General features: G+C 46.9%; 1 protein-coding gene across 1 annotated transcript; it reads left to right on the top strand.

Moving 5' to 3' along the window:
- The first annotated feature begins 1227 nt into the window (after window positions 1-1227).
- On the top strand, window positions 1228-24435 carry LOC142563215 (uncharacterized). The gene is made up of 6 exons (XM_075673765.1): window positions 1228-1328; window positions 1813-2327; window positions 16441-16496; window positions 20955-21268; window positions 22702-22959; window positions 23994-24435. The coding sequence occupies exons 1-6, from the start codon at window positions 1228-1230 to the stop codon at window positions 24121-24123; spliced, it is 1374 nt and encodes a 457-aa protein (XP_075529880.1). The 3' UTR covers window positions 24124-24435.

Below are 24435 nucleotides of genomic sequence, written 5' to 3'. Positions count from 1 at the left end.
CTCTTGCTCGTGTGAGTTTATTACGACGCGTCTACGCTCAGCAAAATTATAAAATTTTACCATCCAGACAAACACAAAGGAGATGGTGCTGATTTCCCCTCCACACTGTCGATCTTGCTCCGAAACCTACATTTTTCTATAAAGTGTAAATTTTAATGACGTTGACTTGAAAATGCTGAAGGGACTTGCAGCTTTGAAAGGTTGTATACCCGATATATCTGGAATGCTTATGGGTACTTGATTCCTGCATGGACTGACATCATATTCAGTGAATCATTTTGAACGGTTTCGATTGGTTCTGCAAATTACTTCCTTGTTGTAATTCAAAACGTTGTGGTATTTGTAAGAGAAAAAGAAAGCAAAATGAGGAAAGATACGGAGGTCAACCAGCCAGTGACGCGGTCTCCTACCCTAGCGCGTGAAGGTGTAAAGGTAAAGAGCACCGAACGCCGAAAAAAAGGGCACATAGTGCAACTACCATCAACATATTCAAGAGACTAACAAGTAGTTTTTAAACATGTGGGTATCGGTCAAAGCAGGAAAAGTTATTTTTATCACCAAGTGAGCTATCTTTGGTTCTGCTTGAAGTGAAAAATAACAATGTGACTGCTTGGGCTATTTGGGCTTGGCCTGAAATGAGGTCCATTTTTGTCGATATCGAAGGCAGTCGTGTGAGAAACAGTAAATATTTCGAGTTTTTCGCATATTTTTTTTTATTCTTATTCGTTTTCTTATTTCTTGCGTACTGTTCCGGCCCCACGTAGCCGTCGGCTATACTTCTTGGACAATCACTAGCGTTTGCCTGAACATGTCAGATTGGACTTGATGACCCACGAGAAGCTACTGGCACAATGTATGCGCTTCGATGCCCTTGTCTAAGTGCTGCTTTGACATGCTCGATGAGGACCTTGAACTTTCAGCGTAGTAAGGCAAACGTACACTTGTTGAATCACCAACGCAACCATGAATGAGTTCGTCTGTCGGCAGCAGTAGTGAGCGGCTGTTTGTATCTCGATACTCCAGAGGTTCAGAGTTCGTCGTCTCTGTGTTTGACCTTGCACGACAATTACTTCACAGCCATACTAGGCTATTCGGCAACTCAAAGGCACACAGCCCCACACCCAACGACATTTAAAGGTAGGTTCTTGTATCTCCGGTAGCCTTATGCCTGTATCGAACGAACGTGTTCTGTAAATCTCGTACTGATACACGCGCTTGCGATATAAGATGCAAGCGACGGAAGTCTCACCCTGGAAGCGAGACCTCGACAAGTTGAACTGCCCGGGGCGCTCCAACTCCTTTGGTGCTCACTTCCACCACTTGCCAACGTTCGCGGCATTTCTCGGCGCACGTCAGCGTGCGGACATCGGCTTTTTACCTGCGGTTAAGCTTGCTCGTCTCCGCGTAACTAATTCCCCAGCCGAAATTACGCCGCCACCGCCGAAACAACAAAGCTAGCCAATCTCTGTAGCTCCTTTTCTAAACCCCGAAATCTGCGCAACCGAAGAGGCGTGTCTAAACCCTTCGCCTCCGAGCCAATTTCCGATGGGAAGCGACACTGCCGGCGGCCACTCTCTAATTGCAACAAGCATTTTCACACGCACTCCGCGCATGCACAGACATACGCACACATTGGTTTCTATCGGCGCACCGAGAGAGCAGCAGTGCGTGCAGCCGTGGCGCGCGCGGGACGCCGATGAAGAAAAGAAGCATGCTTGCTCGCGCTTACTGGCATCCGCTGTACAGAGCAACCGCTAGCGGAGGGAGAGGGGAAGGCGGGCGAGCTTTTCGGCGGCGTGACCTGACTTGTAGGTTTCCGGGTCTGGTGCGGCCCGAAGAGGGAGAGAGAAAGAGAGAGAGGCGCGTCTGCCTTGCTCCCTTCCCTGCGTACCACCACCACCACCTCCACAACCGCTACGTACCCAACCCTGCAGTGGATGACGACTTCAAGTTCGAGGACGACCGCGCCGCGAGGGGGACGCGATGCGGCAGGCGGAGGAGGAGGAATAGCAAGGGGGAGGGGGGTCCGTTGCTTCGCCTCTCGCCCTATAAAAGCATTCGGACCAGTGGCGCTGCCCCGCACAACAGCCGCAACCTCGAGCACGACCCAAAGAACCAGCAACCAGCACAGCAACAGTCACTGCCGTGCCATAGCGAACCACCCCCGGGGGTCCCTTTCTTTCACACCGCTCGAGGTGGTCCTCCCAGGGTCTTCCTGACTAGCCCGGTACCTGATCGCGCGAACGAGAGGACACCCCGACATTCCCGCCGCCTCCACCCCACCGACTTCAGATCTCGGGACTCGCAGACCCTGTACAAGTGTGGAGGTGAGTGACCTTGACCATGTATTGCGAGTATCGGTTGAAATTACCGGCACACTGGATGACGTTATCTTCAGCATCAGCCTCGCCGATATCAGAGAGTACTTCTGGACGGTCCTCGTTGGTGGATTATGGCTTACGGTGACACTGGGATCTTATCGCCGTTGTCTCTAATGGCGAAAGGCTTGATGCCCGCGGACGTCAGTCATGGTGGTGGATTGGTTGCCCCTCGGATGGCACTGGGCCGGTTGACCACAGATCTGTGCTTGGACTTCGGGGAGTTTGCAAGACACACGATTCCGTTAACGGTTAGAGTGGTCTCTGGGGCTGACGAGCAACAACCTAGATTTAGAGGGGAGAGATGCTCAGATGGTTTTCTATGCAGCCTTTAAAAAATGGTTCAAAGATGGTGAGAATGGCTCTGCACAGTACTACGGCATGCAAACGTTGTCAGTTCTTCTTTAACACCTGCGAAATGGGATTAACATTGGCCTTGCTTCTCGCAATAGTGTTGCATATAAAATGAATTTCAGCTTTCGAATCAATTTCCAGTGATGAACATTTTGACAAGATTTCCTTTGCCACAGTAACAAAAGGCAACGTTTGTAACCACCGTCGTGAAATACTGAAAGAAATGTCAACTCATTTGAAAAAAAGGAGAGAACCAGTGAGCTTGTGTGTAGGATGGTATCACTGACCGTGCAGTACATTATTTTAGTGTCCCCAGGGCCCTTACGGCAAGCGTATACTGGCATCAAGTGTCCGTAATCACTCGGCTGCTCATGAACTGCAATTTCTGATATGCCTCTGAGATCACTCGAGCCACTAGAAATAATGCCAGCGGCACTCATCTTCAGTTATTTATTGAAGACGATAGTATCGAAAATTAGAGCTGGTTGAAAAGGAGGACTGCAGAAATAAACTTGTAAACAAAACAACACTGATCGTGCAGGACCTGCCGCATATCATCCAAGAACGAACACTGTAATCCTAGACCTACAGTAATGCCAGAACTGCCGCTAACACCCATGGAAGGCAGAAAAAAGATTGCTGTGTGCTTTACTATTATCGGCAGGATTCTTGTTAAATCATGGTTGCCTCACTTTTGTTCACTGCCGTTAGAGAGGAATAAGTACTAAGAATGAGCCGCAAATATGTTCGGACAAAATGAGTCAGAAACTTAAGCTACACATTCCGTAGAAACTTTGGATCGGTCTGTATGCTTGTGCAAACTCTTTTGTATAAATTAATTGCCAAAATGATGTTATATCTGTACAAGAAAAAGATGATACGTTTTGCTTGCATGCTTTGCCTGCTGTGTTCATTAATTGCACATGCCGGATGGTAATGTCACTGGGTGTTTGTCAACGTTCGCACACAACCTGTCCTTGGGCTCATCGCTGATTGATTTCGCTATCAGGCTAACATGCCGTAGCGCAGGCAATCAATGTCACATCGCGGTATTCGGAGCTCTGTCATGGCTAAAAGGTACAAGTCATGCTAAGTAGCGGGAATTATAGTGAGATGCATTTTCGTTCAACGGCAGGCTTTTGAACGTTTGTATTGGAAATAATGTGATATGCCGATTGAAATAGAGATACCACAAGTGATGTTCGATACTGCTACTTTGACAGGTCCTTTTTGTTGCGCACGTGAAAGAAGAAGAAAAACAAAGAAATTAGATCATCGAACACATTCGTTTTACCCAATAACTCACGATAAAAATTAAAATCTATATCCAAACCCATAAACATGCCACTGAAACACATCCTAGGAAACGAAATTTATGGGTTGAAGAGCATTACAATAGCAAGCTGAAAATTAATATTTTCATAAGCACTTTCCTAACTGCTAGCACAAGGAACCCTATGCAGCAGCTTCTCACGAGCTCATCCACACATTACTATACCTTCGTAACTATTCGCAGCCGGTGGCGTGTGCCGCAGCTTTTGTTAAGGACAAGAACCTTGCACTGCTCTCTTTGTGGTTAGTCTACCATTTGCTAATATACCTTCTAATTAACAGAGTTAGATCAAATGCTTCCACCTGGATTAGACCAACACACTTCGAAACACTGGCGGTGCCAAACGGAGGTTCCGTGCATTTCGAGGCGGCATTTTTTTTTTGCGAACAACTAAAAGTTTCGCAGTGCACTCCCGACGTAGAGTCAAGCCATGAGGAAGACATCGCTGTTTGCGCACGCATTGGTCTTTACGAAGCTCTGGGGAGAGATCTCTGTGAAACAGCTGAACTAAGCAACATGCTTTTATGGTACACATGTAGTTTTGTGTCACAGGAAGAAAGCATACATTTCCGGTGCGCGCATTCGGTTCTGTAGTTCTGAAGATATGAAAGGCCGTGTTAGTCGCGCACCTGAAAGGCAGACATGAAAGCTGCTGCCGTCTGGTTTTAAGGTGTTGCGTGAGTGTGGCTATCGTTGAAATGAAATACAATGTCGTCACGCAGGCTCACTTAAACAGATGAATCTGATGTTACACTTAAGATTGTAAGCAATCAGCTCACATGTTTTTCTTATAGCACTGTTAAAAACTGCGCGTATCACTTTATCAACAGTTGAAGATTACTTCTGTTAGAAACGCACGTGTTGGCACTGATGCTGAGGGACAATGGGCTTAGAGATTTCTTTCATTCTCACCAGCTATTAAAACTCTAACAAGAAAGCGATGAGATGAAACAGGTGTCCAAGATGCAAGTGAAAAGAGAGATCATGATAGTAAGTTGACAAGCGTCATCGCTTCACGAGAGGAAATATATATAAATGCTAAAGGACAATTGATTACTGCTCTTCGCGCATGAGTTCTTCAGTGGAATCGTTCGGAGCTGTAGAAGTCATCGCATGTAATTCATAACAATATAAATACATTTTCGTTCTATGATTTATTGTTCCGCCGAGTTTTCTGAGTACAGAATTTAGTTTCAACTACTAAGTAATTTATTTAACTTTTCGCTCAGAAATAATTTCCATGAACGACGGCGCCACGTATTTGAGTAAGATCACGTGTTAGATCAGAAATACAACATTAGAACGAGCAGGCTGCACCTAAAAGCGTTTAGTTAAAACGTTTCATGATGTATTTGCTCGAGATGGCAGCGGTCTTCAGTAGGGACTGTGCCGACGAAAGCGAGCACCAGGAAGACAACATTACGAACGATTTAACCAAAAAATATCTGCAGCTCATAAAAAACAAACAGAAGACCAAGCATTTGCATTTCAGATGCTGTGACTGCGTTGTAACATCGAAGCTCCATGCTAAATGTATGTTGTAACGGACTGGAAACCAAATGTAAATGTGAAAGGGCAGCACCCAGAAACTGTAATGAAATAAATTCAGCAAGGTATTGCATGATGTTCTGCCTTTGCTGATGGGTCATGTCTGCTTTGTTTGACGGTCAGATGCGTACAACTGTTATTAGCTTTCAGGAAAACCTTTGAATGGCAGAAATAAATTGCGTCTTAGATTTTCGCTTGGAGCAATGAATGATAGAAATGGATTCGGTTACTGAATAAAATAACATTGCAGTGTTCTTGTCACGTTGCAAGCAAACTTGAAAAATATTTGTTCCAAATCAGCAATATGAGAAATCTTTCACGTAAGTGTTTTTTTTATGAAACCCGATATCAGAACAATGTAGAGAGTGAAAAGATCGATCAGAATCACAATAAGGTCGCATGCCCAAAATTATGATAGGAGCATAAGTTTCGTGCAGTGACTTGGATCGCGTCAAGTCGCGATTGGGGTTATTACACAAAGTTTGCGCAATCATACGGTTGAGCGTGTAAAACTAGGATACTGTTGAAGTAGTTCCGGTAATTGGCAACATCAAAGTTCACTGACATAGTCAAGTGACCGCAACTTCATGACGTTACCTGACCGGATGAACTTTCTCGAACCATTTACTAAAACTATGATTGCAGACGTTTTGTCTACTATCGTAAATAAGAGGTGCATGCAGTTTGCTAAAGAAAAAAAACAGCTTCGATTTTGTTGCATGTAACGTAATCAGAAAGCTGTGTAACTACGTCTCCTGGCACTCAGTTTTTCACTGCTCTAACCTGCTTACTAGGAAACGAACGATATCTGAAAATTTTCTCAAAGTACTGATAACAAAAGTTAAGTCCTGCCGCAATATACTCAGCGGGATTAACTACTCTTTAGATATGGCTGTCAGGTGGAAGATCGATGATAGAATAAAATGGCCGGACAGGCAAGGAAAAAAAACTATTGCAATCGTTTCACTGAAATAAACAGAGCTTGTTAGGCAAAATATCCAGTATAGGAATGAACCCATTGTTCGCGTTACGGCGGAACGAAGTTAGCACAGCTTGATTAAGTATTCGCCAACAAAGGCGTTCGAAGAATCCTTTCCTTGATCAGACCATGGTTTTCTATTGGGCCGGAATGACATCTTCTCTGCTCTATGTATAATCTACATAAACAGGTTAGGTTTAAGTAAGCTGCCAGACAACGCTTTGACTGTTTATTTTTATTTCTTGGGTCTGCTATCGTTTGCATATACCCGTTTATCTTAAACCGCCTGGCAGGATATACACAGGAGTAAGCCCCTGAGACATCCTGGAAATGATGACCTGTTCGCGTTAAGAGGCTTACTATAATCGTGGATTTATGCTCTTTGTTGGAATGCCGTCCTGACCTGTGCCTCAATAAAGCCTGTTTCGATCGCGTGTCCCGCTTCCTGTTCGAACCACCACTGGCAGGGCACGTCACTGGTCAGTAGTGATAAATGTTGAAAAACAGGTTTGAAATCCAATATGCAAGTTTGACTTGAAGGCACTGTCCAGGCTCATGCAGTGCTGCATCAACCTGAATCGCACAACGTCACATGTGGCATGAACAAGCAAGGTTCATGCCTAATGGGTCGTTCGCCTGGATTAATCAAAAGGCCACGCTTAACACAGACTCGCTGCTGGCAGCGCCATGTTTGAGGGCTGCTGAATCTGGTAGCCCTCTTGCGCGATGAATATGAACTGTTATGTAGGAACTTTATCTTAGCTGTAAGCTTAGCGGCCCGTTACTTATGTCCAATGGAAAGAAAAGAGCAAGATCGCGGACTTCGCAGCGATCTCTCGCAAACTTAATCTCAATATCTACGTCTTCTTCATCACCTCAGAAAGAATTACAAATTGATATACAATTATCTTGAGTCGCGTGCGTTACAAGGACGCGATAAATGTTGCAATGATATTTAGGTCTAGAAACACGTTTGATGTTTCAGGTCCCAAAGCTTTCTCAAAATTTGGTTGGGACCTTTACCTAGATCAAGCAAACTCGATATCAATATGGATCGGTTGCGGTTCAAACCGGAACATGTAGAAGACAGGAAACGATCTGTGAGCGAGACTGTGCCTTGTGTTATCGAAAGACCCTAGGGGGAGTTGTTATGCTAGAAACTTGTACGTTCGGTATTCCTGGCTGCAAAGACATCACGTATTCAAACCGGGAAGTTTAACTAAAGTTCACCGAGCAAAATTGGGAGAGACTTTTCATTCATGAACAGTGAGTAAAAGGTAAACAATCTGATGTGACGGGAGCCGCGAATCTGCGATGTTGAGTTCAAATTCCGTTGTATCGAGGCGTCTAATGTTCGCGCATCTTCATTCCTGATCGAAAGCGCGTCGCAGAATATGACGGTGGCCTTTTCCTCGAGAAACAAGGTCAAGCACAGTACCCTAACAACCCAGGATGTAATATTCCATCTTCCTGTTAGAAATGGAACGCGTAGGAACCGGCAAATATGAGCACTGATAAGGGCGACAGATTTGCGTTCGTACTTCATGACGAACTTTGAACGACTTGGCGGCGTCTAAGACACTGCAGATATTGAATGGGTTCGCGGTTCTGCTAGCAAGATACTGTCAAAATTGGGTAGTCACCGAGATAATAGAACTGGCACATACACGTGGGAGACTTTAGAGTGCCCTCTCTCTCCCTTTTTGTTCGTTTAGTGCTTTAAAAAACAGGAATTACCCAGGACGCGCACAGACACCGATACGTGAGTACCCACGATCGAAAGAAATGGCGGGCATGGTGGTCGCCTGCAGCCCAAGCAAGAAATAATAAAAAAAAGAGCGGCGAAGATCAGACGTCGTCTGCTAAGGTTGCAGGCCGCTCCGTGCAGACAGCGTACAGGTTTTACAAAGAGAATGAAACGTTAAGTCCTTTCGGGTATCGTCTGCGACCTTTTCGTTTTTGCTAGTTCATTACTTTGTGCTATTTTGAACGAAGGGCGACGTTAGAGGCGACGCAAGGCCACGAGCACGTGCCTATAAAAAGAAGAAAAGAGACGCAGTCGAAGAACCGCGAAGGAAAGACCAAAGCAAACACAAAACCGGGTCATCGCTCGGCGACCCCGATCCCGAAGGCGCGGACTGCGCTGACCTTGACCGCCGTCGCGGCAGCCATCTTCGTTCTCCTTTCCACCAGCTTCCCGTTACCTTCCTTTTTATTTCGCTGCCTCTGCGCACCTCGTTTCCTTTGTTTTTTTTTCCTCGGAGGTTCCTAGTTGTGCTTTTGCGCTGAAGACGACGTCGTCTGCGAACCACTCCCTCCCCCTCCTTACCGCGTCACCGACATAACGGTGCGCCCAGAAGGAGCGGCGCCTTCTTGTTGCAGACGCAGCGGCAGAATAAGATCGGTTTGAAGGAGAGAAAGAAAGAGAGAGAGAGAGAGAGAGAGAGAGAGAGAGAGGGGAGCAGTAAGGCATGGCAAGTCGGATGACTCTGGCGCCGCACCGTGTCCCTCATATCTTTTTTCATTCCTTGATCGGCTCAACCCCCTCTTCCTGTCTGTGCTCGCGTTCTCTTAAGAAGCCGCATCGGCACCGACTTCAGCAGGGACGGCAGGAACAGGCAGCAACAACATCAAAACACCGTGTCTCACCCCTCCCCCCTTCCCCCTCCCAGTTACTTGCTTCCGAAAGACCGGTCCGCGGTCTTGCTTAGGCGCTCGGCAATGGAAGCTCGCTCGGCCAGATTCGCACGAAGTTCTTCCCCTCATCGGAACGGAATGCAGGTCACCGTAGGTGAGAGGGCTTGCGCACTGGCTACGGCTACGGCACAGAAGACGACGGAATGAGAGGAAGCGAGGAGAGGGAGAGATGGCGGGCTCAAAGCAAGACTGAAGACTAAGATCGCACGAAAAAAAAATAAAAAATAAGAAGAAACGCCGGCCCGGCTCTTCCTCTCCCCAGGACAGGAACAAGCGGTTGTCCTCTTGCAGCGGCGGTCGTTTGGTGCACTGTTTTTTTTATGGTCCCTTGAGTAACAATAACGCAAGCGGTTAAGACATGACCTCTTACTGGTTCTTGCGGATGTTGGAGAGCGCCTCGCGGCATAGTTACTCCGAGATGGCATGCGCTGCCAGTTTGTATTTATTAGATACGCGTTTTGGCTAACAGACAAGTCATTCATTCGTCGTTATCGCCACGCCACTCCCACCACCAACATCATCATCATCATCATCATCGTCGTCGTCGTCGTCGTCGTCGTCGTCATCGTCGTCTTTTAAGTCATGAATAAACGAGTCCTCTAACTGAAACTTCCAGTTGCCCCTCTACATCGTCAACCAAACACATTCTTACAAATTCACTGATTTCATGCTTAGTCGTAATCATCATCATCATGCCGCAGTGATCGTGAAATGAATGTTTACTCTTCTCTTTGTGGTTACAAGAGAGAGGACGCGAGGAAAAGCCGCACGTAGCAGCCTTGAAAGCCCCGTTATGCCCCACATGATAACTGTTGGTTTGGCGAGAAAGAGTTTAGAGATCACAGGTTTATATGTGATTGGAATCATTCGAGACACATTCAGAACATCATCATGCGCATATTATATTTAACCATAACTATCATCTTCGAAGTTCATTGCGGGACCAAGTCCTATCCCAAGAATTTCCAGTTTTCTCTGGTACCGTCCAGCGGTTCCAACCTAAACATTCTAACTCCCCAATACCGTTCATCAGTGCGTCATACCCTCTGCCAAGATCAACCTTCCACCATAGGGCGTCTCACGGTCTGCGTCTTATGGCTTCGTTACCTTTACGACAATAGATTTAGCAACATTTGAAACCTGCACTCGCAAGATCCGCTGAAACAGTTTCTGAAAACACCTGGTCGGATATGTTATTAATGTGGCAAACGAACATTAAAACACAGGGCAGTGATTTATGTCAGGATGCCATTCTTTTGACAAGCATCACAGTCAAAACAAATGGATGGCCATGTCACCGACATGACATCTTGTAACCATATTAATCTGTTTGACGATGCTTTACCAAAGAACTGTGACAGCGTTTCCTTCACTTCTTGGGCTTAGTGTTATGCGAGGAAGTTAGAGACGTTTCACTTCACTATACTTCACTGACTGACTGACTTCGCTGACATACTTACCTCATTGACACTGACTTGTCCTTGACTGCTTCACTGGGCCCTAGCGATCTCTTAGTCTGTTGCGATTCAGTGCTAAACGTTCTAACAAAAAATGTCTCAGTGCATTAACACGTTAAACATGAAAAACACGAAAAAACACGAAAACAACACGAAAAACGTGTTTTGTAAGATTAGAAGAAGTCCAGTTTCTCATACATTTGCAGCAATATCATAAACGAAATTCATATCACACTGTTATGCGGATCAGAAAAGAAAGCAAACGTAGATGACGGAATTTCATAGCCGTAATCATGTGACTTCGCGTCCTGTAACGCAGAGGGTTGCTACTTTGTGGAGGTTATGCTTTAGCGCGGCACCCAATTCCTAAGTTCAGTTACCATCACACAGATTGACGATGATATATTCGTCGTTTTTATCGCTGTCTTTGGTTTGGAATGGAACAATTTCCCCATGAATCGCGTTCATGATATGTGTGATGCAGCCTCAGTAGCATATTCGAGAAGAAAAAAGGCAACATACACGTGAGCAAATAAAATGACCTTGACGCCTTATTGCCCACTTCCCCTCACTTTTGAGGCAGTACGTGTCCTTCTGAAGTTAGGAAATTTCCACTTTTTATACGAAATAACATAAGAATCGAAAACAAGGTGATACCCAACACCTGTAAGCGGCTAGACAAGAGAGATCTATAATCCATCTCATTAGCTCCATGTGGTGCCGATAAAGCTAAGGGTCGCTTCAGCCAACCAAAGAGGACTTCAAGAAGGGTTCCTCCATCGTGCGCCTTTGATCGTTCTCTGCGCGACACTGCCAGAACAGAAGGTTCACGGAACGATTAGCGGCGTACAATGGACAAGTACTCCAGACTGTCAGACCATCAGTACTATCAGGCTTGTACACGTTACAGAAGAAAATATCCAATTACAGTTACTTCACTCACAAAATTTAGTTGGTTACAGTTACCAATCTCTGCCCAGTGAAAGTAATTGAGGAAATACTCTAAAGTAATCGATTACTTCTGCGTTAATCTCCTCCACACATTTAGTAACAATGCACAGATATCGTAAAGATAAAGAGCTGGCCTGGCACATTCGGTGCGACCTCCCTGCAGCCCTTCGTACATCGTTTATCTAACATTTTTATCTAACGTCTATCTAACGTTTAACTAACAATTGCTTTACGAAAATTTATTTGGTCATTTGCGCTCGTTTTTGTCGTGAAAATATCAGCATGTGACACTTTTTACTAACGTTTTCTTAGGCGAGTTGGCGCTTGCTGAACGAAATGATACTGTAGCGCAAAAATCCCGAAATGAAATATAAATGGGGACAGACAGATCAGAAAGACAGACGGCGCTGCTGGTTCGTAATTGTTTACGGGATATTTTTTTTTGCGCTACAATGTGATGACACTGAAAACTCACGGATGCACGCGCTTGGCACTAGCGCAGTGTCGGAACGTACGGATATGTCACGCGCAATCCTTGCCGTTACTCAGCATATATGGCTCCTCTTTGAAGCGCAGCCCCTCATTGCTACTGGAACTTGAAGAAGACGCGCTCCCGGTGGGGCCAATGAAAATCTGTAAAAATAGTCTGCGTAGGTAGTATCCTGGCAATAACGTCTTGAGTGCTGGTTTATATCGAGACATACCAGCACCGCTTAAATCCGTCGGCCTACTCTGGAGGAGCTTTAACACGAGGAACACAGATATTGAGCTCCCAGTTTTTGCCTGCCGGAATTGGCAGCAGCATGGCACGATCTCGGGCCGTTGTAACGTCGTTCCGGCCAAATTCTGGTTCCCTAAATTGCGTCAGCGGTTATAGCTTGCCTCGCCAACAAAGTAACAAATTACATGTTATTGGTTATTTAAAACGTAATTGAATTACAGTGAGCGTTAGCGAGCAAAGAATGTGATCGCCAAATTGCAAGAGTGCCAGAAAATCCAATTGATGACAAGTAATTAATTACACGTAATTCGTTAGGCACAACTCTGCCTCGCATGGAGCACGAAGCTGGCTCTCGTTGCTGATTGCCTGACAAGAGCCCTAACCTTCGTTGTACTGCGCGGAATTCGCGAAACGAACTATACATAATCAATTTCATTTATTTTAGGAAATTTTGCATGGTTTTTATACCTTGTGGGAAGTCTGCAATATTCTGGCAGAACCGCTTAATCACCTAATGAATACAGCTAATTTGCATGGTTGTGCTGCCGCTCCTTTTCACATGGGGCCCAAAAGGGACCCTATAACGAGGGAGATGCGATTTCGCTCTAACGCTTTCGACCATACCGTGACGACAGCTTCCGTTTCGGTAGCGCGAAATGGCGAGTATTTTATCCAGCACGTTGATCTTGCGTTCCTTAGGGCGGTTGCCTCGTAAAATATCATGCAGGTCCAACGCGAAAATGTCGGAGTTAATGCGAAGCGAATCTTTCGTTGAGCGTTTACGTAAACACTACGCAAGTAATGGCGATGCGTGCAGTTGTGTTTACTTCCTTCCCGTGTGGTGCATAATTTCGTGCAGTGGGTGGTTACGCGTATACGCATCCTGAAAGTCACAAGTTGTTCCAGTGGCACACACCCATTCTGGAGGATTAATTAGCCAGAGACGGGTGCAGGTCCAGTGACCCCAATCGAACTGCTAAATAACAGAAAATCGAGTAAATCGAGCAAAGCTGCGGAATATAACGCGCTATTACATGAACACGTTGGTGTGCCTTGGAGGTACCTGTATGAGCTGACACTCTGTGCACAGTACTCATACGCTAATTATTTTTTTTTGATGATGCGCCGAGTACAGGTACGCTTCCTCTCACTACGTTGACAGTCAACGTACAGAGTTTATCAAAGCAGTTTGCTGCTTCTTGCATTCGTAGCACGTAGAAGCTTCGTGTATATATATATATATATATATATATATATATATATATATATATATATATATGGTGGCGAAACCACGACTGCCATTCGTTGGAAAAGAGGCGAAGGAAAGGGTAGCTTCAGGACCTCGCGTGCGCCTGATGCTCTCGAAGAGCCGAGCGATGAGATGTGTGCATGTTCAGAGCGATCGACAAAGTTACGCATTGGCACTTACACGGCATGTCGTACCAAACATAAAAGAAGAAGAAAACAGAAAGAGAAAACGTGAACCGACCGAGCGAACGGTTCTCCTAAAACACCTCGTTGCATGCCTATAGAGGATGTGCTCACAGAGCTTGACGTTTTTCCGTGCTACGCTTCTTCTGCCTGTAAACCGCTACGTACAGGCCCTTTAGCGCCGGTGACCTTCTTATTTATGCGTATTCCTTCCTTTGCAAATTCTTGTACTCGTTGGAGAAGACGCTCGTTTTTTTTTTTTATCTTTTTGCACTCTGTAGCCACGCGCCGATCCGGAACGGGCGTCACGGTGTCTTGAAGAACAGGCCCAAAAGGTCAGTTACGCGGATGCCGTTTTGTCCGGACTAGATTCCGCGACCGAGCGGTGTCAAAAAACAAACAAAAACAATAACAAACGGGGAAATAATTAAAAAAAAGATATCGGCAGCCAGTGTGTAGTGCCGGATTTCGGGCAGGATTTCGCATAACGATCGCGCCTCTTCGGGCCCACCCGGATTTCCTGTAGCTTCGCGACGGCGTTGACGGAGCGTTTCAAGAAATGTGTCAACGTGTCGTGAAGCGCGTCCGGGAGTCCGGGTATTTGGGTCAAACCACGACGTGGTGGGCTTTTTTTTTTTTACTTGAAGTCGACCTTCGGCTATGTACGGGAGCTGCAGGTGCCGAATTTCGTGTTGTGTCTGATTAGGCGCTGAGGTTGGCCCCCTGACCGCGGCCTACCACTGCTCGGACGCGTCTTGCGATCGATTTCTGGCTCTGGCGTCCTTGAGCGGAGCTGTGCCTCCAATCGGAAATAGTATTCGGAGCACCTGAAAGAAAAAAAAAAACGTGATATTTTGTCGGGACTTCACAACTCACCCCAGAATTTATTTGCTTAATATTTTATTTCTTATTATTCTTCAGTAGGGCCAGTTTCATGCAAGACATGAGCAGGCGGATAGTGGTAAGGTGCAAAAACAACATGGTCTGCAGAGACAACAAAACAAGAAGAGAAAAAGAAAGCAGTAGCAGAAAATTTACTTTTACTTTAGTTCAATTGAAATATACAAACAGCAGTTAAAGCGAGTAATGGACACTACTGCTTGCTAGTATAGACAAGTATACCAATTCGTAATGGAATCCTTGGTCATTATCATTATGAATAGCGGAAAAAATATATTCATTTTGTTTGTTAGTTTTTATGTGTTGGGGGGAGTTGAAAAAGCGGTTCCAATGTGGTGGTCGCACGGAAAAATACGCACACTCATGTTTTCATTTCTTGGGCGGACGCCCTGACTTTGACGAACGTCTCCCGTATGCCAGGCTGCGGTAACTTTCGTCGTTGGGTGACTGTTAACACCAGGTTGCCAAATTCCTCTGGAGTTTCTCACAACGGCGTCCGTCGGTGCCAAACAGTGGTTCTTGGGAACTCCAATCACTTCATCACTCAATCAATCAATCAATCAATCAATCAATCAATCAATCAATCAATCAATCAATCAATCAATCAATCAATCAATCAATCAATCAATCAATCAATCAATCAATCAATCAATCAATCAAAATAAATAAACGCCATTCTGTTGTTAATAACACAGTCACTTTCACCCTCACGTATGGCGATGCAAACAATAATGGCAAACAGTGCACAGCGCCGTGGCGACACCGCACGCAACACCAGGGGACGTTGTCTATGACTGCAGCTCCCGCTTTGGCCTTTCTACTGGCATGCTTGTGTTATCCAACGTGTGAATAATCCTCAGATGTGTGTTTGACACGCAGCCCGATTGCACCGATCATATGGTATCTGTATGCGTGTAATATCTCACGTGCGTATCGTTCCAATCCTGTTCGTCTCGAATTGCATTGCAACCTCATGTGCCCGTTCAGGTCTTCGGGACTCAGTGGAAAGTTTACGGAAAAGTGCGATCCCGCTTTTCATTTTTCATATGATGCTGTGCATCTTGGACTACGTTGGCACGTCGTTTGGTGTCTTTTTCTCTTTTCATGTTTCGTTTCCTGGTGACTTGCGAAGCTCCTCCTTATAACGTTATTTCTTTCTGCTTGTGCCTTGTGAGAAGGAGTAACCAGTCCAAGGAGACTAAAAATTAATTTTGCTTTAATTTCGATAAAGAACGGCAAAAAACCGTAGGAGGATGTTGACCAATGTCCATCGATAGTTTCCTAGAGGACAAATTGAGGCATATACACTGCTAACTTATGTTGGTTAGCAGTATTGGCTAATGGGAGGTGTGCGGGTACCATGGCGTACGTATAAGCATAATGCATTCGTCAGGGGGACTTTCGAGCGCCATCCTGGCGGCAAGACAAGAGACATGTTTATGTACTCGTTTTCTACTAATACTGACAGCTGAGCGGGTTGCTAAGGACCGTTGCTGGAAAAGAATAGGCCAGAAGTTTTAGCACCGCTAATCCTCCAAACATGTTAGAGAGTGAACTAGAATGCGATGATAGTGACGTATCAGCAGCTGCGCGCGCGTGCATTACAGGCGATCACGCACTGTTCTCAGTTTTTGAAGTGGCGTTTCCCTACAACATATTTCTTAATAAAATTGCGATTTCGTGCACCCTAGGGACGCGCTCGCGTGAGCTGAACACCACCTCGAGTTTTCTTTTAGATACCTACAAAGTAGGTGAAGACACGCTTATAATGCTACACAGAAATGCGTGACCGATCATGGGACCAGACCTTTTGTCTTCCAGCGCGGCATCCCAACGTTCCAACAATTAGACCGTGATGGCACGTATGCTTCGTTCGTGCCAAAGGCGCTGTTTGAAACATCTGGCACGTGACCGTATTCTTCCTTCGTGGCAGCGAGTGATTTGAGACGCTATGTTAGACTCCACTGCTTTCGGGATTGGCCCACATTGTTTTTTTGTCGGACCTACCAAGTGGGTGAGGTCGGACTATAATGCTATCGCGTTAAAGAAATATCGTGCAGGCCCGACACCTGCGTCGGTATCATTAAAACGCGAAGCTTTCGAGGTGTTTGCGTGGAAGTCATTACCTGTGGCTGACCCCTCTCGTCGTTTCCTGCAGGATCGACTTCGAACCGCACGCGTGCGGTTGTTCGGAAAATTGCACGAGTCGCACACAGGTGCACACATTTCAGTTTATTACGCTTGTGCAGACCCAGTGCATATCGTAATTTGTGCAGCTGTGAGCAACACGTGCAGTTCTTTTTCGCACGACCGCACGCGTGCGGCAGACGTGCGGTGTGGCGTGCGGTTTCAGAGTAAGTGGGCCCGCAGCGCAGACGTCCTCTTTCGGCTTTCCGTTGCTTCTCTTCGTCGGAGGTCTTCCTATAGGCACGCCTAATGGTCTTATTTCACCGCCATTTGAATTTACACCACAGGATTTCACGTAAACACTTCCATGCGAACCGCGTTGCCTGAATTTATGCCTCGATACTTGAGTCCATTGTGTTTGGCATAGCGTTTTGCGCGATGCATGCGTTGTGTGGGAAGTGCTCGAGACGCCAGGCAACCACCGCCAAGCAATCCTTGTAGAATATCTAAAAAAAAGCTTTGATTTAAATGAGCGCGAAAGTTAGGACACAGACACAAGAGGCTGATCGACACAACTGCCGACTATATATAAGAAGAAATTGGATTAAAAATGTGAGAGATATGGGGTAAGACTTGAAAAACAATTCACGCACAAACTACTCTGCGAGGTGTCTAAATATGCGTGCATTGTGTCACTTGCACACTTCAACGCAGCCCGGTGTCACTATCAAGGTTATGAAGCTTGATTCGACCTGCATGAACACGAACTGCTATAGCAGGTGGCGCAAGGTGAATTGATGAGGTAAGCAAAGTACCACAGGAGGCGGTGCCAGGTGTACTGACGAAGTTCCGATCATTATAAGCCATTATCGCTCTTTAGCGTCTTATCAATCCGCGTCAAACCATTATCAACCGCGACCAACCGTTCTCCAGCGGAGGCTACGTATGGAACGACCATGCGGGCCCCTATCTTGAAAGCGATTTGAGATGGGGACACGGTGCGGCGAGGGCTGATAGCGTCGCGCGCGCACGCTGTGTTCTCGCCGCTTTGTTCGCGTTGAAGCCAGAGGCAGCACGAAGGTCAATTCCCTCGCTGTCGCACGATTTATTTTGACAGCGATTGTCTTACGTGCCGGAGGTATGTTTTTCCTCGTTGGGTAAGCATAGCAATGCTTACACATTTGGAACCGACCGATAATGACACTCAGTTTCTTGGTATCAGTACGGTGTTTGAAGATGGTCGTGCATGCTGTATTGAGTGTTGAAAGTTACTAAGGGGTTCATGAAGCCCGGTTATCATGTCAAGAAACACAGGACACAGACATTTCGAGTTGCGGGTTGTCTGCCGCGGCTGATACGCTCGTCACAACAGAAGGCGATCAGGCGCTTCTTAGCGTCCGACGCAGAAGTGGCCAAGCTGAAAGACTTTTCGGAAGTGAACTAGGGTGGTTGCTTGGGCTAGTAGGTAATTCATGATCAAAAATAACGCACAGCGCGAAGGACAAGGACAGCGATAGACGACATACGCAGCGCTGTGTATGTCGTCTATCGCTGTCCTTGTCCTTCGCGCTGTACGCTACTTTTGGAAGTATTTGGAATATAGCCCTGCGACTTAGCTTCTGCGTAGTAGGTGGTTTAGGTGCCATTCCGTTCACGTAATTTTCGTTAGTAAAAGCGCGAAGGAACAGAGAGGACATATGATCGTTCTGTATGAAACGTTCGTCTTGTGTTCTTCTGCCGTTTTTCTGTCTTCGCGTTTTTCCTGACAACGACTGCACAGCAACGCGACCGCTTTGTCATTTTGATGTCGTAATATTTTATTATAAAGTGTTGATGATTGTTCGGCCATTTTCAATCGACGTGCGATAGTGAATACTCGACGCGAGTACCTTATCCATGTTGTGCCAAGAATTATCAGTGAATCGTGGGTTCCACTATACTGCGAGAACCTTGTCAGCACGTCATAATCGCATTACCAGTGCGAGCTTTAGTTCTACCAAAAGTACCGATTATCGTTAGCCCAAGTATACCGATTTTGAAACAATGTGCACATGTGTAGATGTTAACACGCGCCGATTCTCCGAAAGTAGTGCTACGCACACAAAATACCACCGTAGAGGCAGTAAATTAAGAGCGAGTGACCATTACATCGCGATATACTACTAGAATATTGCTAGCACACATTTATTGCATTATCATTTCGCTATTTGGTTCATCGACAAGTTGCACGGGAACGTTCACTCGGTTACTTTGCTATACAGAATTTAAAGGCAGAAAGAAGCTAAGGTGAGCCGAAACCATTGGCGCAGTGCACTGCCGATGCATTACCAGTGCATCACCAGTGAGCTAGCAGCTAAGTGCCAGTGCATTGCCAATTTAAAGCCAGTATAATATTACAGCACTGGCTTCGCATTACAAGTGTGTTCGATGGTTCTTGCAAACACCGTGAGGAACGTTCGCTTGAGTATGTTGCGATTCCATTGTCACGGAGGTTCGCGTGCGCCGAGTTCTCTGGAGCGAAGGCACCCGGAGAACGGCGCAGTATAGTAACCTAAGTGCTCGCAACTTCTTCAAGAGCGCGACACGGAGTTGGGCTACGTGCGCGGGCGAGCGCAGAGGAATAGCCGCGCAACCTGGCGGGGACACTAGGCATTCTATCGGGTGACAGTGTGGTATATGCGTCGCACGCATGAGAAACGCCGTGTCGCCGGCGTGAAAGGGATCCCTGGTCCGTGGAAAAGTGGGTCACGGGCGACAAAACGACGGTGTCCGGGTCTCCCGCAGCGGGACTTATATTATAAGGGCTACGATGATGGTGAGGGACACTGCCCTTGCTTGAAAGGATTACTGAGCTTCGGGCACTTTGACATTGCAGTCCGGTATGGGAGGCGTGTGAACTTGATGCTCGCTTGGGCGATCTGATATTATTGTTTCAATCCGCTTCAGACGGGCTGTGTAACTGGCACAACGCCCTGTAGTGCTTGGTTGGTATTGTAGAGAGGAATTGTAAAAGCGGACTTGAACATATCACGTGATGGTTAAGAACGGACCATCGGTGGTGTAAGGGGTACCAGAATAGGAGTTTGCAACGAAGCTTCCTTCATGGTAGACATTCAAGCTAGGCTGAATGCAACGATGAATACAACGATAATAATGATGATGAATGGGGAAGTAAGTATGGGTAACTCTAACCACGACCTTCATGTGAAACCAGCAGAGAACAGGCATCAACCGCTATGGTCATGAGGTATGCTGGCTTACTCTCTAAGCGCCACATCTAGCAGACACGCACAAATACCACAGAAAGTGGGCGGAATGCTACTCTCCATCGTTCCTCAAGAGGTAGAGCATTGATCGTTTAATGTGGAAGATGTGGACTCGTCTCACACTGGCGGCGAGTTATCATTTCGCCCACTTGATTTCCCGTTTCCTTACCTCTTCACTTGAATTAAAGACGTCAGTTAATTTTCCCAATGCTTTCCTTGGTTTGTGTGTCTGCTGACTTCACGTGGTCGTAATTAACGAAAATCGGGTCCCTGACTTTACCTTCTCATTTTTCCCTCTTAGAACTAGTTCTGAACAGGTCCCAGTAAATCCAACATATTTGCAAAGCTGTTCCGCTTACTAAATGGTACCTACGTAGGACAGATTTCCTTGAGCGTCGGCTCTTCCAACAGTCGAGTTTTATGCCGCTGTTATTGTACGTCACTGTAAATTTTGTTACCCATAGCTTCCGCTAAGTGAGCGAACACTTTTTTTGCCACTGTGTTCCATTTAGTTGGCGCGGACCCTATGTGAAATGATATTAAAATGTTCCGCTTACTCAAAATAATGCATAACGATATTAAGGTACAAGTACAGTCATAGTGACAAGAAGCTCGACTGCAGGAACAGCCGACGCTCAAGTTCCGCTTAATGAAACCTACGTGGAAAGACACTGAGAGCACAGGTTCCACGAAGCAAGTTGAGCACATTGTCAAAAAAAATTTTTGTTCACTTCTTTTTAGCGCAACTTATGTGAAACGACGCTGATCGAGAATGTAACCACAACCTGCAACTTCTCGTTCCTCTCCTACAGATGACGTCATCGTCGAGCAGACGCCTCCTGGTGGTAGCCGGAGTCACGCTGTGGCTGGCCTGCTTGTGCGTGAGCGCGCTGCCCAATGAGACAGGCTCGAAGCCTGGCGTCACGGCCAGCGAGTCCGTGGCCGCGCCGGTCATCGGTGGGGCGCCGCCGGCCTCTCGGAGAGCACCTCGCCTCGACGAGCGCAAGTTCAAGTACGACGCGGACCCCAAGAAGGAGCTGACGCAGTTCATGAACACCAAGAACCTGGTCAAGACGCTCGTCAAACTCGTCTTCGGCAGTGACGAAGAGAGTGCGGCCACGTCCAGGCAAGGGTGCTCTCGGCTTTTGATTGATTCATAGGATTTAAGCAAGGCGCAGAAAACGAGCACTAGTGTTCTTTCAAGACCTTACTTGAGCTTACCTTTTTATGGAAGGGTTCATTTTTTCACTCTTTCCTGTGAGGCAAACTTCTTCGGTGGAGGCAAACTTCTTTTGATATCAACGTCATTTCGAGAATTGTGTCTTGAAGCGCGGAGGCGTTGGGTTCATGTGGTTTTGTGCGCGGGAATTGTTCTGAATAATCCAAATCAGCAGGAGAAAATGTGGGCCCAAGCTCCGGTATTCGAAATTTGTCGCGGCCAGACAGCTGCCGCAAAGCACCGATGATTCTGCAAAAACTTTATTGGGCAGCTTGAACTTACCTGCAAACGAATACAATGCACGGAATGCCTAAACACCGACGATGCCGATGGCAGCAGCAGCATTCGTAACGACGTCTTGTGGCTGTTTGTGCAACTCCAACGCGCGAAACACTCTTTTAATTTGAAGCCGTTCTCTTCATAAGAAAAAAAAAGAACGCTACTATAGGTACATTCATAGTTATGCCTTCGCCGATGCCCTTACATAATAAATTTAGTAGCCCGTAGCCTGTCCTTGCATTAATAAATGAGCACACTGTGCACGAGATGTCTCAACTGCACGAGATGGAGTCACCAGCGCTACCGCTCACGTTTACGTATCTGTTAACTCTTTAGCTTGTCCGTATAACGTATTACCCTTCACGAAATACCAGGTTACCAGGTACGCATACGTGGGAAGCTTAGGGTGCCTGGATAGTACGTTTTGGTTAGGTTGGGTTAGGTGGGAGTGGGGAAGCGGAACTGGCACCGAGACACCCTAGAGAAGCGCACGTGAAACCACGTTGGCAGAGTGACCTTGTGGCGTAAAATTTAACTCGAGATGACATAAAGCTGTTATTTTGGTTGCGAACTAAGTTTTTATTAATTTCTGGTGTAAATCGTCAGTACATAGCGAGATAATCGCTAACACGCACACCTTTCTTAATTTTCCTTCAACACAAGAATGTTTGAAGCGCATTGCGGTTGAAGAAAGCATAACGATGCGTCGCTAGAGGGTCGCTACTGCCACGCAGATCTCCGGTAACCTCGTATTTCATAAAGAGCAGTATTCCAATCTAAAGCTCTGTAGTGGTAATACGCAGTTACGCAGGGCAGCAATTTCCAATGAACTTTGGCCACCTGAAATCGCATCTGACGAAGCAACTACATAAGCAAAAGGATAGAAAGTTGGGCCAGTTGGAACGGTAACATGATCTTGGATTGTAGCGCGAAGCGACACGGACAGAAACTGTCCCGTCGGCTTCTAGTCTCTGTCCGTGTCACTTCGCGCTAAAATCCAAGATCAAACTGCACGAGCGTTTGCTTTAATTTGCTCCGCGATCCCTCTGCGCCGCCTTCAGGCAGATCCTGAACCTGCTGGTGACCGTGCTGGACATGCTGAAGACGACGTTTGGCAACCGCGCGCGGTCGTCCACGGCGCGGGGATTCCGCGGTGCGCTGGACGACGCGGCGCTTGCGGGGACGACCATGCTCAAGGGCTTCGTCAAGTCCGTCATGACCAAGGACGACAACTGCATGCAGCGATACCTGTGCGAAGCCAGCCGGGACGCCGTCAAAGAAGCGCACGAGGTCGGCTACCTCGTGGCGCAGTTCGGAGGGTGAGTACCTCGATCCCGGAACTCAGAGAGTCTGCGCAGCCCCTGACGCAATCACCAAGGAAGGCGCAGTGGCTGTCGTCGACCCTTTCTGTGCGTCTTGTCATTGGCCCAAGCCTGCGGGCAGTAGCCGGCCATCGTAAGACGTCTTGTTGCATTGCGATAATGAGGGTTATTGAAATCAATCTGCGAAGCAACGTAGGGGTGACGTGGTCTTCCAGTGGCGCCTCCAGGTGTTGCTTCCGCAGGCGAGGTAATTTTAGCTGTTCACTGCAGGCTCGGCGTGGCTTTTCTGGCTCGAGACATCGCAGCGCGCGAAGCTCTACTTGCGGAGGTCGAACGACGGCTGTCGTGTAGGGAATGTACATGATTGCGTCATATGCCACGGTCGTCTGAGCCGATAAGACGAATAAAACAGGTACTACAGCAATTAAAGGCCGATTTGGGCTTAAATATGCATCCGGATGCGGGTCGCAATGTTACCATATTAGCGCAACGTCGGGCACAGCACACGTGCGCGAAGTCAGGGACACGCATAAAGGCTGTGGAATATTTGAACTTTCATTACCTAATGTTTAGTAAGATTGGGGGGGGGGGGAATGTATCGTTCTACACAACACTGAATGTTCGTGCTTCAATCCTTTTTGCCCCTATAGGAATAAGTTCTTTCACTAGTGCCGTAAGAATGTTTCGCATGACAAAGCTGACCTTCGTTCACTGAGTTTGCGTCGACTGCACACGGCAGACAGTGGCTGCAGAGAGGGAAGCATAATACGTGGGAGTTTCTGTCAGCCCCTTCATCGCGGGTGGCTTGAAATGCAACAAAAAATGGGATACTTTATTCATTCATGAAATAAGTCATTTCCGGCCACAGAGCAAGCGCTGCCATGACTGTAGAACAGTAATTGAACTGCTTAGATTGAACCACATTTGCTTTGAGTGTGAGCTGCACATTCGCGCGTGTCACTATAAAACACGCCGAGTTCTTCCTCGAAACACGCTCGTTCTAATTCATATCCTACGTCTGCTTTTCTCAGGTACGCGGCAAGTTACGCACTGCAGGCCCAGAAGGCGGCTCCGATGACACGCAGCTACAACGCCACCCGGAGCGGCCGCAGCGGCGAGGACTGTTTCAACCTCTACAGCGCATGCAACGAGACCGACTGAGGGACAATCACACGCATCCGTCACCGGCCGGTACCGGTTATCATCGTTCCCATCATCCACCACCACCGCCACGAGCGCCCCCGTGTGTGTGTGTGTTCTTCTTTTTTTTACTCCTTCCTGCAAGCCTCAGTTTTGCCTGTCCGCGCCACCCACGATTATTTATAGCATTCGCGAAAGCCGCACGACCGCCGCGCCCCCTATACCACGACGCTGGAACAACCGGGGCGGCAGCCGTGCACTTGTTCTCTTCTTCACCCGGTACTCTTATGCACAGCAGACGCACCCTCCGAGAATGACTTCATCAAACTCATT

Source organism: Dermacentor variabilis, chromosome 11, assembly GCF_050947875.1.
Source record: "Dermacentor variabilis isolate Ectoservices chromosome 11, ASM5094787v1, whole genome shotgun sequence".
Classification (NCBI taxonomy): Eukaryota; Metazoa; Arthropoda; class Arachnida; order Ixodida; family Ixodidae; genus Dermacentor; species Dermacentor variabilis.
This window is presented reverse-complemented; position numbering and strand designations above follow the sequence as displayed.

What these genes read in the sequence shown, in the direction of transcription:
- LOC142563215 (XM_075673765.1), top strand. Translation starts at nt 1,228, where the DNA reads ATGCAAGCGACGGAAGTCTCACCCTGGAAGCGAGACCTCGACAAGTTG. An exon ending in CACTTCCACCACTTGCCAAC is followed by an intron (nt 1,329 to 1,812) that starts GTTCGCGGCATT and finishes CCTGACTTGTAG; the next exon opens with GTTTCCGGGTCTGGTGCGGC. An exon ending in CTCGTGGCGCAGTTCGGAGG is followed by an intron (nt 22,960 to 23,993) that starts GTGAGTACCTCG and finishes TGCTTTTCTCAG; the next exon opens with GTACGCGGCAAGTTACGCAC.